This window comes from Apteryx mantelli, chromosome 8 (assembly GCF_036417845.1).
Source record: "Apteryx mantelli isolate bAptMan1 chromosome 8, bAptMan1.hap1, whole genome shotgun sequence".
Lineage (NCBI taxonomy): Eukaryota > Metazoa > Chordata > Aves > Apterygiformes > Apterygidae > Apteryx > Apteryx mantelli.
Genome location: NC_089985.1, coordinates 8,332,463 through 8,346,227, shown reverse-complemented (window position 1 = coordinate 8,346,227; position 13,765 = coordinate 8,332,463). Strand labels below are relative to the sequence as shown.

At 39.1% G+C, this 13,765-nt stretch overlaps 1 protein-coding gene across 1 annotated transcript in view; it reads left to right on the top strand.

Moving 5' to 3' along the window:
- Positions 1 to 13,765, top strand: part of HMCN1 (hemicentin 1) — a 187,794-nt gene that overhangs the window by 39,487 nt on the left and 134,542 nt on the right. The window contains exons 5-10 of the mRNA XM_067300619.1: positions 3,143 to 3,314; positions 5,504 to 5,610; positions 8,122 to 8,242; positions 8,827 to 9,090; positions 9,366 to 9,510; positions 13,442 to 13,563. Coding sequence (XP_067156720.1) covers positions 3,143 to 3,314; positions 5,504 to 5,610; positions 8,122 to 8,242; positions 8,827 to 9,090; positions 9,366 to 9,510; positions 13,442 to 13,563 — 931 coding nt within the window. The remainder of the gene's footprint in view (positions 1 to 3,142; positions 3,315 to 5,503; positions 5,611 to 8,121; positions 8,243 to 8,826; positions 9,091 to 9,365; positions 9,511 to 13,441; positions 13,564 to 13,765) is intronic.

Sequence of the window (13,765 nt, the reverse complement as noted above, 5' to 3'; positions counted from 1 at the left end):
GATTAAGGGACTGTGAAAAAGAGTTTACCAAAAGTCTGCCGTCCCAAATAAAAACTCCAGATTTGCAGATTTCAGTTCTGCATCGGAAATCCTACTTTTTCAAGAGCCCTGCACACCAATGGCTGGGTGCAAGTGAACAGGATATATAGTAGTATTCTGCATCAGCTTTTTAGCTATAGGTATATCCCTCAGGCATGCTTCAACAGAAGTAAAACTTGCTGTCCTCTTCATCGGTGTAGTCGATGATGTGCAAAGTATAAAGTTTTATAAATGCTAAAACATGGGCACTGTTTTGGGGCTAGAAATAGCTAATGCTGAATTGTCCATTAGGAAAGTGCTACAATAACTGCCAAATACCCTGCCAAAACAATGTCTTGTTTTGGTAAAAACATTTTTGATTATTCTGCCCCAAAAAACCCAAGCAAAGCTATTTATAGTGTACAAAATTACATGTCATCATTCTCATCCTTGCCCTTTGTGCGTTAAGTGGAGAATGAAGCAATATTATAAACTAGCTACAAGGAAACACAACAAAACAGTACTTGATATTCATCCAATGCTCGTGTTATTAAGAAGACTAAGAAAGCTTGTTGCCTTTTTTTTCTCTCCTGAAACAGATTTTACCGGCTCAAAATTTACAATTAACTTTGAAACTTTTGTCAATTGGCAGTCTTTTTGGCTTCAGTCCAGCCAAGCATGACATATATGAGTAGCTCCATTTAGGAACTCTGTTAGGCACCGAATGAAGCTCTTCTACCAGTATCACAGAAGGTCATATTTGGACAGATTTGGCATGATCTCTGTGCATTAGGTTACTGAGAATATTCTGTAAGTCCAAAATGCAAGTTGTGATTTTTTAATGTCTAAAATTCTTCTAGGCTTTTCCTTTATTTGGGATATCAGGTGTATCATCATCTCCAGAGGTAACTCTGTACTCAAACATTGCAAATTTCCCATGGTATGGGGCCATATACATTCTTAGCATATTTGGTAGAGTTTAATCTTGTCCCAGGCCTCTAAGGAAGTGTAAAAGTTTTTAATGATCAGAACCCTTAAAAGGAAAAGGTTTATTAACATTATTAGAATATAATCTAGATTTTAGCTTTGGGTGGGAGTACGCACCTCCATGTAGATAAGCAATGAAACAGTTAACTTCAAATCCTCTTTCTTTGACTGTTTGAGAAATATTCTTGAGACCCAGAATAAATAAATGAGAATAGAGACCATGCTCCATATATTTTCCAGGTTTAAGTATGCATTCTGTGAAATGACCTGACAGCAGGGCAGGCTGCAAGAGCAAATTCCCTGGAGAAGTGCTGTAAATTATTTCTGTGTTTGCCCTTCCCCCCCTAATAATATTCATCAAGTCACATTTTGGCAGACCTGCAAAGGCTGCAGTTGTTTTGGGGGCTTTCTGTAAGGATCCCAAAGGAAAAAATATCTACTTCAAAACCAGTATTACAGCAGAATTGCAAACCTCTTTGGAATGAGAGGGTTGGGAAATAGGACTTCCAAATTTGCCTGTTGAACTTTGGGAAAAAATTTAACCACACAAAGTTACTGCCAGACTCAAGACAGCTGGGTCATTCTGTTGGCCTCAGTTTTCACTTTTGAACTTGAACTCTCAAATATTTTTGCTTAAAATTTGAACTTGGGTTCTGTTCTGAATTTGAAACCCTTTTTCACTCTCAGTAGCTCCATTTCTCATAGGTATTTGAGTTAAAAACAAAGATGTTCTTGCCTTCCCTCCCTCCCCCCCTTTAAATGGCAGTTGCACAACAGAAACCCTTATCTGAAAGTCAGGGTGAATTTCATTTATTCATACATCATCTCAGGGAAAAATTATTTAAAGGGCAAATTCTGTTTTCAGAGAACTCCTAAGTAGCCTCTTGGTCATGAGCCAGCCTGCATATGATTCATAAATTGGCATTTTAGTTGTGGTCACAATAGTTTCTGTAGTATCCTAGTACTTCATGATCACTTGTGTTTGTTCCCATGACACTCCCGTGAGACAGAAAGGTATGGTTGTCCCTGGCAAGTAAAGAGCTTTTACCACGACCAAACCCAGTCTGCATGAAGCCGTGTTGTCCAGAGCTGCCGAAGCGCTGGCAGTGCTGTTAGATTGCTGCCCGTTGCAGAGGAACTGCAGAACCTCCAACTCCAGGGGTTGGTTTGCAGCCCTGTGTTTGATTTGTTACTCATTGGCGAGAAATGTTAAAAGTTAAGGAATGTAGTTCCCTAAGAGAGAAATTCTGGTTTACTTGTGAATTCACAAGAATTCCTCTCCTAGAGCGTTCCCCTCCCTTCTGTCCTGTATCCTATATGTAGCAGTACCTTGTATTGGATGCTGTAGGAAAAAACACCTAAAAAGTCCACAGATGGCAATTACTGAATACACCTGGATAAGGAAGTTTTCCTTATTGCTTCAGGCAATTAATAGTTAGTTTGTTGCTAGGAATATGCATGTATTTGTATCCCTTATCTTTTAAAAATTATCTTACAAGCCTAGAGTGTAAGTGTGGATTTTCTGCAGGAGTGCATCCATCTCTATTCTTTTCAACATCATGCTGATCTTGGCTTCAGTAATATCTTCTGTGAAAATTATATGGTTTTTGAGTATTAAAATTTTTGTAAATTTGTCTGCCATGCTATGGCAGGTGAGCCTCTTCACTTCAGAAGCGGTGATTGCACAGGTAAGGCAGTATAGTTTTGGTACTTGTTGGTTTTCCAGTGTATCTGTTTTGTTATATTATGTACATGACATACTTTTTTTTTTTAAATATTGCACAACAGAACTTGAAGCATATCTTTGTCTGGGTGTTGGTTCTTTGCTTCCTGTATATTCCAAGTCCAGCCTTAGTATGTTTTTGTCTTTTCTCCTGTCTGTGGTCCAGGGCTGTTGCATGAACCTTACAGGAATTGAAATACTGCTTGTGCTGTCACTGGAATATCCGTGTTGAAATGAACGCCTTGGCTGCTGTATTCGGCAAGCCTTTGGCCATTCCCTTTGCTCGGGGTGATGTGGCAGCCGTGCATCATTAGACAACAGGATCGCAGATGAAAGTTGCGATCTCGTTTTATAATAAAAGTTACCGTGGAAGCTACCTGTCTGTGGTGATATGACTGTTATTTTCTCTTCTAGGTGTTGAAATGGGTCGAAGAAGCTGTTCAAGCCTCCAAAGTGCATCTCTTGTCTACAGACCATTTGACCATGGCTGTGAATACTTGGCAGATCCCTTTTGATCCCAGTCTAAAAGAGGTTACAGTGTCCTTGAGTGGCCCTTCACCAGCAATTGAAATTCGTGACCCATTAGGTGAAGTAGTTTATGCATCCTTGTACGTTAGGAAAAAGTGAAAGAAAAAGACAAGTCATCTCTGCTGTCTCCACCAGAAAAGGCAATATTTGTGCGACTTCTAAATGTTTTTCTCATTTTGAAAAGCAATATCAGGATTCCCATTTTTTTTACAAGAATCAGTTGTACACTTGTGAAAAAGGATCAGTTTGGCTGTATTATGTGAAGACCTGAAGAATCCAGGGTATATTTTGAGATGCATTCTCATCGTGATTTTTTTTGTCTTTCTCTAGCATTCAGGGATTTTTCAGTCACAAAAATTTGAGGGTTGAGAAGAAAAATATTTTTCTTACTCAGAAATGTCCGTTCCTATCTTCTGTCCCAGGTTGTCAAATGGAAAAAAAAAAAATTAAACTTAATATGCAAACTGCATTCTGAAAGATCGTTTAGAGAGCTGTGTAAACAATATTAGTATGATACCTAAGAGTTTTGACTTTTTTTATACTAAATAAATATTTCAAATGAAGTTGTAGTATTTTAATATTTATTGTATTAGGCTATTGGTGTTTCTTTATGCTGTGTTCTTTGGTGTGAATCGCTGTATTTAGCGCAGCATAATTATTCAGGCATGACAGTAAATATTTCCATGTTTTTCCATCTAGAAATACATATTTCTTTTGTATCTGCAGTGACAGGTTTCTATACTTTCTGAGCTTTATGATAAAACCTTCATTTTTGCTTAAAAGTCATTAATGTTGGTTCTATGTATTTTTAACAGTTTTCGCACTTTAGAGGTGTCACTATGTAAAAATTGCACTTTGGTAGTTTTTTATTACTTAAAAGGAACTAATATACATATTTATTAGAAATATATGTAGTATTAAACCAGTCGTATATAGTTTACTTCTCATTCTTAAGCAACTAGTTTAGTTTCAGTTGCGGGGGAAAAAAATACCTCTGATATTTAAATTGTTCCCAAAGTTTCAATTTTTTGAGGAAACCAGAAATCCTCCCTATTCTGCCCCCTTCCTCTCACCTCTACCTACTTCCTTAATGTTTGTCCTTGCATTTTAAATTTCTAGAAAATTTTCTTTTGTTTTTCCTGTCATTGTCTTTTATTTATGGAGTGGTTGACCCAACATTTAAGGGTTGTGTGTGATGGTTGGCATTTATGTGGTGAGAGCTAAACCGTGGCCCAGATACTTTGAGCCATGGCAGCAGTAGAAATCAGGCTGTGTGCTCACTTCTGGCTGAACAGTGTGTGATGTGGAATGCAATTACAGAATATGGGTGCTATTTGTAATTCAAGGTGTTTTAAACAAATCTATTTTTAATTGCTGTGTAGATGTCTGAGGAGCCTGCAATAGCGCTCCGGAAATTAAAATTATGATCATACATTGTATTTGCTGAATGACTTTTGGCTGAGGGTTTAGATTTAGTTTTTGTGCCTTTGGAATATTCTTTGCACAGCATGGGTTCGCTGCAGTGTGATCTGGTCAGTCCAGGAAAGAAAACTTTGCTCAGAGAGCGTTTCTTAAGACCATAACAACACGCAGTCCTGGGTGCAACTCGGGCTCAGCTGAAGCTTTGACCCAGTCCGACTGTTTTGCTTGCTCACGGGTCAGTTCCATGCATCTAAATCCATACAGCTTCACTGAAGTCAGTGGAGGCCTGTCTGTTAATCTCTTAAAAATTGTCACTGGGACACCCCATGCTCAAGCTGACCTTTCCCTTTAGTGCTCTGAAACAGGTAGACATGTTTCAAGTGCTGATGGTTGTTTGTAGTCAGCCTTTTAGGGAGCAAAATGCCTCTCTGGAGAACTAGTTCCTGCATACAGCCATCCATATGTCTGTATGTATAGGTGTACATATGAAGTGTGGTATGGTGCAACATGAACACTTGTGCTCTTCCACTGAGGTCTGTGATATCCGAGAGGCTAAATTCCTCGTGAGGATTTCAGATGCAGTCACTAGTCATGTGCTAACGCCCCTCTACCTGGGGGACCCAAGTGAATGTAAAGAATGACAACGTTTTTAGTATTCTGGCAAAGGATTACAGGGGATTTTGGTTGTTGTGCATGTCATTGACTCTGATAAGTAGCGAGTAAGTCAGGTATCAAATATGCACCAGTAATGAAGAACAATGTTGTATTTACTCTTATTTATTTATTTATTTATTTTATTTTATTTTATTTTATTTTTTTTTGTAGGCAAGCAGATCAGTAAAGGATCTGGACTGAATGAATTGCTGAATATCCACAACTCTGCTAAGGTAGTAAATGTCAAAGATCCAGAGCCTGGAACATGGACAGTTAAGGTATAGTTATTGCACAAATTATGTATGATTTGCCCTAAAGTTTTTAAGTTGTATAATGATTTATTTATTATAGATATTCATCAATAAGTTTGTGTTATACTAAATGTCCTTACTGAGCTAAATGTTGCAACATATTCTGAAAGCAGTAGCATAAAATTCTTGTCAGGGTGACAGTACATTTGAAGCTACTATTTTAGGTCAAGTCCTTAGGTCATCCTTTTCCTTTGAGCGGAAACAAGTGAGCACCAAGCTTGTCGCAGTCCAGTGAGTAGAGACTTTCTACAGAAAACATGGGCCAGAGAGGCTTTGCTCTCTATAGCATGTCTGGAGGGCTGGGAGAGAGAGATGTGCGCTTTATAGGCTAGACATTTCATGAAGTAGACAGATCTACGTTTAATTCAAACTTCTTATCAGTAAACTCTTGAAGTCCTACAGCAGGTAAGTAAATTTGTTCATGTAAGTGGTATCCTAGCACCATACAGTTACAAAATTGGACCTTAAAGGATTTGGGAATGTTAGAAAGTTAAAATCAACACGATTAGTAGTAATAACCGAACAAGAAATTATCATTAAGGCTTGCTGAAATGATCATCTTAGAAATGACTGTAGCAAGAAACGACTGTACCTGTACAGTGACTTTTGATTTAACAAAAAATCATGCATTTGTTCATGCGTTTGTTTATAGATACATGTTTTTTGGATGATTTTGTCTTGGTTGTTTGCAGGAAGGTTCCAGGAAAGCAGGTTTTCCTGATGCATGTGACAAATACATGTTTGCTTGTACATCTGTCCTCCTTTCTTATTTCAGTCATCTAGTCCGTGAGGAGAAACAATAATGTACAGTTCCAGTGATCCATGGTAAACTTCAAATAATTAAAAGAATTGACAGAGATAGTACTTAGGAAGCAATCCTTTGGGAAGAAGTTTACTCTTACATGCTTGCATAACACTGCCAACTCTGAAGTGCTACTATAATATAGGCATTTGTTGTTATTAATAAATATAACATTTTATAAAGCTATTCTAACCTTAAAAGTTCACAAGTATCCGAAGGTCTGAATAATCCGTAAAGAGAAATATTTTCCAAAGGTATTGTTTTTCTATGGCTAGTTTACTCAGCTTTAGTCATTGGCTTGTTTTATTTGCGCTAAGATTTTGAGGCTGCTGCTAAAGAGTTAGAAAAGCTTTGTGAAAAGTTTATTTGCGCTATAAATTCCGTATACAGATGTATAAAGCTATAAAAAGAATAATGAAATTTTAACAGCCAATTAACGCTTGATAACAGGAGTTGTTTGGCACATTTAAATATTTCTTTGTATTGTTAACAGCTGGTTTATATAAAAGAAGACTGGTGATTTTCTGAGGTGAAAGGCTAGCTAAATAGAAGCAAGTAGAGGTTGTTTTAATAAGACACATCCATTTGTCATAGTGTCTAAATGGCTGTCTTAGGCAGTCGGTTATGAAAAACAACTGCTTAGTTTAAAAATAGTCATTGCAGCTGTATCAGTTACTGAATTGAAGAAATTATGTATTTGAGATTGGATCAGATAATGCTCTCTAAATAGGTAAAGCTCCGTGGAATAACATGATTGCACGCGAGTGCAATGCAGCCGTTTGTTCTTAACGTCTGAAGGGTGTGGAAGTGGGCAAGGACAAAAACGCGCCGGGTCCTTGTGCGCCCTTGGCAAGGAGCGGTCACCGTTTTCTTTTGCAGTATGTGATGATAGGAGGTAACTTCAACTAAGCGAAACAAAATAATGGTAGAATTGAGGGCTTCCATGGAAGTTACCGTACCCTCAAACAACATAAAGTTAAGGTGATTGGCCATATTTAAGGGTGGGTTTTTTTTTCTTTTTTTTGCTGATTGAACCAGAACAGCAGTAGAGGGGGGAAGAGGTGCTTCTGCATCCTCTGCTTTCCAGCTGAGCCCTGGATGTGAAAAAGAAGAATTTTTAATCTGCGTTGTTGCTTGAGGCTTCTTTTTGTACTGGCCACTTATTTCTGCATATGCAGTGCCTATGGTGTTTTTCTGTGCCTCATGATTAAAATTAGTTATATGTTCATTCTAAAAGGGAGCTTATTAAATAAAAAGCAAGGCAAAATATATTACTGCAGCACTGGAAGTAAATTTTTATTTATATATATATATAAAATCAGTAAAATATTTACCCTGCTTTTCTCTTGTTTCTCTTCCTGTTTTGTAATATACTGTGTAATTGCAGACATGTCCTCCCATTACAGAGACTGGGATGTGACAAGTAATTATTGATCTTGTGTATTTATGTTGTGATTTACCGCAGAGACAAATTCAATGGGCACTTTTTGCAGGCACTACAATTATAGGGTCCAGTATCTAAAACCTAAGCCTTATTAATGGCTTTTTTATCAGTAAACTTTGACGTAGGCCTCCTTTCTGCCTTATTTTTACTGAATTCAGCCAATGTTTCAGAAACTTGGCAAATCCTGATCTGCTGCTTGTGCCCATGGTCTCTCGTTCTGTTGCCTTTTCAGACGTCCAGCAGCGGAAGGCACTCCATTCGGATCACGGGTCTCAGCACCATTGACTTCCGAGCTGGGTTTTCTAGGAAGCCGACCTTAGACTTTAAAAAAACATCCAGCAGACCAGTGCAAGGTTTGTTTCCAGTCTCTTTCCTGCAGAACCATAATTGTTTGGGGGAGTATGCAGAGGCCCTCCAAAACAAGTAGAACTTCATGATGGTCTCCCTAGTGAGCTTTGTGGTAAAGCTTGGGCCGTTGTTGGCTGGTTCTTAGGCCCCTGAACGTGTGGGAGCAGTCAGTTTTCTTGTCTCGTCATACTGCAGTATTCTTCCATCTTAGCTGGGTTTTTATGTGACACAAAGTCCTGGTACTTTTAGTTATAGAATGCCTCAAAGTTGCAGATTTGTTTCTGTTAACTTTGGAGGCTTAAAAAAGAATCTTTGGCCCTGGGATATGGTGGGGGGTTAATAAAGAAGCTTCTATTTCAGACACGCCTGTTGGAAATCAATAATTTAAACCCAAATCAGTGCTGTGTCTGGTTACAGCTAATAAGCCGAGCACAGGTTAGCACAATTTAGTCTCCTGCTCCTTGGTAAGGAAAAGGTTGAAACGGAACGGTGCATTCATGGATAGTGGGCCACGCGCGCATATGGAGTTTAACCTTTCCTTCTCGCTCTCCCTTTGGACACTTAAAATAGCATGTTTCTGTTTTTCTAGGGATTCCTACCTTTGTGCTGCTGAACACCACAGGGATCTTTCTTCCAGCTAGAGTGGACCGACTGGAACTTTTGAGTATCACAGGGGAACTTCTTAAGACTTTGCCAGTGAAATACTATCCTGACAGAAAGCCCTATGGACTGTGGAATATTTCTGACTTTCTTCCACCAGATGAAGCCTTTTTTGTCAAAATAATGGGCTATGACAAGGATGATTATCTCTTTCAGAGAGTTTCAAGTGTTTCATTTTCCAGTATTATTCCTGGTAAGAGGTTTCAGCTTTACTTGAATGTACATTTGTCATATCTGAATTACTTAAAATTGCTGTCTAATCTTGTTTTTAACTTGCCCAAGTACTGAAAAAGAATTTCCTGCTGTTTCCATCCAAAGTTCTGTCTGTATGTTATGAAGGACAAGTTAATTTTATTATCTACTAAGTATAATTTGATCAGAAATTGAATTTCCTTTTAATAAAGAGAAAATATGGGGTATATGTTAGTAGCTTTTAGTAATCTTTTGGGGAATATTTTCTTTCTTCAGATGCTCCAAAAGTTACAATGCCCGACAAGACTCCAGGATATTACTTACAGCCGGGATCTATCCCTTGCCATGTGGAAAGTCTTATACCTTTCACTCAGCGTTTTAGTAAAAATGGAGTAAAACTAGGAGTGGATCAGTTCTTCAAGTAAGTAGTAATTTTTTTTTATATCCTATTATTTCTATCATTTCTATCTATTACTTATGTACTGTTTATATTCTATTGTTTCTGTTCTATTATTCTTGGTGACTTTTTTTTTTTAGGGAGGCTGTATTTTATGGGGAGAGTCATAGTGTCTATGAGGAGGAGGGAGCACGCTCTCATGAGATCATATGGGTCTGGCCAAAATCCCCTTCTCAAATGTGTGCACTTAAATTGCCAGAAACTGGGCCTAGAAGTCTGGAAGGCAAATGCTTTTTCATTTTTGCTTACCTTCGAAAGCTCTATAAAGTAGATCAGTAGCTCTCAACCCTCCTCCCCTACCCCCCCCACCTCAAAAAACAGGTAAATGATCACGTAGTATACTTTAGTTTCTTACTTACCTTTCATGGAAGCACTAGAGTATGCCCTATCACCTGTGCTAGAAACTTCTCCTCTTTAGAGAACCCCTCAAAACAGGAAAACTTAAAGTAAATATACCACGATGCTCTTCAGTTTTCTATTTATGAAGTGGATTATGTGCTCCTTCTCTGTAGAATGAGATAGGAATAAAGAAATTATAATAAATTTATATTTAAAATATATGAAATGAGTTAAATACTCAAGTCTGTTTTGTAAGCCTGATATTTGAAAACAAAAGGGGAATACACACCAGAAAGCAGCCCCAGCAGCCTGTGTTAGCCTCTCGTAAAGCTTGAAGCACTTCAGAAGAAGGCTAAAGGCTGAGTTCTGATATTCTATAGAAAGTACATGACTACCAAAATAAATAGGTTTTGAAGCTCCCTTGTACGCCGTTGGCAGTGTAAAATGCTACAGGTTTTTTTAATGAGGTGCCATTTACATTTAGTCAAACTGGGCACATACTTTTGCAGCTGTGTATTTTTTTTCCCCCCCATTCTTTATTTATCAAACCACACACTTTTATTCCTTGTTTTCTACATATCCAGTGCCTTCATCACTCTTATGCCTTTTTCAGGACTGTATTACAGAACAGATGAGTAACAGATCCTCCAAGTTAATTTAATGAGCTCTGTCCTAAGCCAAATGTTAGCTATCTAGATCCACAGTTAAGTAGGTTCTAATTTGATTTGTTCTGGCAGCTTTTTATTAGTAGCAAAGTTCTATACAGGATTCGTCCAGTTTACTAGTTTAACTCAGATTTGAGCTGTATTATTGTTCTCCATTGAGTGAGTTTTGTTTTGGTGACAATGTCATGTTTACTCAAATAATTATTTATATACTTATTTCAAGACGTAAATGGCTTATCGCTTACAAGTTGAATATCAGAATTCTAGCATGAGAGTTGTCTGTGTGAAAGTACCACTAGAATTAATATAGGTTAAATGTTTTTTGAAGTGAACAAAGTTTGGGGGAAAAAAAAAACATATTGATTCCAGAGGTGCTATTAGCTCTAATAATTCCCAATATTAAATGAGAAGTGTTTCTAGAAGAAGGACTTTCTCTGAAATTGCAACAGCTTTGTTTTTCCAGATTTCTAAGAACGGCGATTAAGCGCCTTATTCCAGTGGAAAATCAGTGGGAAGTGAGCACTAGTGCGTCTTTAAAATCTGTCCTGTATTATAAATGACAGACCCTGCCAACTTCACAAGGGACCTGAACAGCAAAAATAACGTGTGAAATTCGGGAGGACGTGCAACCCATTTGGCAGACTCGGAATGACTGGTCGTTTTGTTAATGTTTGTGATTATTAGCCAAGTCTGATCCCCGATTTGCTAACCTGTGCAGAATATATCCCTCGTAACTATGTGTTAGCAAATGCAGGATGAGTGGAGAAAGCTTGGGTGGTTTAGGTAGTTCAGGCGAGACATGGCCAGCTGCTGGTGACTTCCGGAGTAAAGCTGCGATACAGAGTGGCGTTTTGCAATGATGAACAGCTGGGCTTAGGGAAAATGTGCGTGTCACTGTGCTCCCTGCCCATGGTGCTACAGTTATTAAAAGCCAGAAGTAATTAGGTCTTCAGATTCTGCAGCTTGGCTGAGAGATTGTGCTTGTGTTTTCTGATCTGACTAGATATGCGGCTTGATCAGCAGATAACATGTATTTTCAAATGAAACAATTTGGGTAAATAAATGACTTGATGCTGAAAGGTGCTGGGTTATCACAGTAACACACATTGCAAGGAGCAGTGTGTGGCTTCCATTTCTTAAGGTCAATGCCAAAGCGCGCAGCAGATGCCTTGCGGTGGGTATTGGTCGGTGGGTTTTTAATAGATCACCAGCAGCCTGGGTTGGCCAAGCTTTCCCACTCTGGACACGTTTCCTTTTACACATCCATTCTCGAGGCTTCCCTGTTACACATCTGTTACATAGCAAAAGGCAGGAATGAAGAAGAATAGAATTGCATAACTTGACTTTTAACATACTTTTCATAAAGAAGAGAAGCTTTTCACTTCTTGCTTGGAAGAAGTACTATTTTATTCTGTTTAGTGTTGGCAGTTACTGACCTTTTCATTTGCCAGCATTGTGCTGTTGAATGCCTTGAATTTAACTTATGATATATTAGGTTATCTATAATAAATGTGAAGTAAGAGAGAATAAGTAGGGAGCCATTTAAGGTCATGATACACTGTTTTCAGTTATGGTGTAAGCCACAGAGTGGATTGTCTGTCTCGTGGTGCTACAACATTGAACTTTCATGTGTATTCCAAGCTTATTTCTCCTCTTGTTTCTGTATCCTATAAGGATTGATAAATGACTTTGTTCGGACAAGGAGGAGGGGAATGAAAGACATCGCTAATTCACTGCTTTCCCATAACGTGGAAGTTGTTTGCCAAAGCTCTCATGGCTGAGATAGTCGTGTCAGTGGTTCGTGGCTTTTGTTTGCACGCCATAGCAACAGGCCCCGGCAGCGCTGGGACTCCGCAGCAGAACCGCTGGTTTGCTCATTCCTGTCATCAGCTGTGCATCTGTTGCACCCGCTCTTGTACGAGACGTAGTTCTGAGTCTTAAGAAGCTGTGGGAGTTCCTTAAGCCCGTGACACCACCAGTGTGTGTAGTTACATGTTTGTTCTTTTCTTGTCCATAACATTCCATGTGGCAGATATACGGTACTATTAACTATCAGCTTTGCCTCTGCTGTGATTTACAGGCAAATGCCAGGTATTTCCCTAGACTCCTTTTGTATTATTTTGCTCACATCTGCAACTTCTTCTGTACCACACCCTCCATTTTTGTTCTTGACTACATTAATTTTGTCTCTACATTTGGTGCGCTGTTTGTTTTTGTGTGGCTAGCTGGACAACGTGCAGAATATTCACTTACTATAGTTATTGCTGGTCATAGCTTAAGAGACGCAGCCAGGAGAGCAGAAGCCAGAGAGCCAGCTTCATACAGATACTTCAAACCCTGCTGCCTTGTAAACGTTTGGGACGGAGATAGTCCCTGCAGTATAAAAAGTAAAAGACGACTCCCTGAACGTAGCCTGGAAGCAAAGGCCATTTTGCAGTAGGGAGTATGGGAGAAGGTACCGTCTCCACTGTATGGCCCTAATGGTGGGTTTGCATGTAGAGAGAGGGAAACTGGACAGTATCTGGTAAAGGACAGGGTGTCCTTTGTGTGGAGCCCCTGTGTGTGTCTGGGAGTTTGAGAAGCTCGTGTTGGGAGGATGAACTGTTGTACCTTTTCCAGTAAGGATCACAGATTTGATACCTGGCTTTACACAGGAACAGGTGAGGAAAGAAGGAAATTAAGGAAAGATATCTTCCAAAATAATTAACTAACAGCAGAGTACGAGCAGCTGAGTGAAAGAGTGCGAACACAGCAGTCTTCATTGTTGTGTGGCTACTGTCGACATCTGTTAAAGGCATGTTTGTGGGTGTTTAATTGATTCATTCTGCAAGAACTTACATTTCTTAATAGTTACATAAAACCTGACAATGTCTGCCTCTTCCCTGCTCCAGAGAATCATCCAGTATGAGCTGGGAGATCGACAGAGTCTCCTTGTCTGATGAAGGCTTCTACGAATGTAGCGCAGCGAGCAGCGCGGGAACCGGGCACGCGCAGACGTTTCTGGATGTGTCAGGTACCTACTGATTAACCCTTCTGGGCTGGAGCATTGCAGTGTATTGTGCTGGAATATTTAATGGAGAGTAATGGCACAAGGGGCCAATAAAAGACACTTCCGGTTCTAAATATATTTTCAGTTGATTTCCCCCTCCCCCCCCCCTTTTCTCACCCATGTATTGTGTAAATCACAGAAGTGTGCCGATGTTTTCTCAGTACAT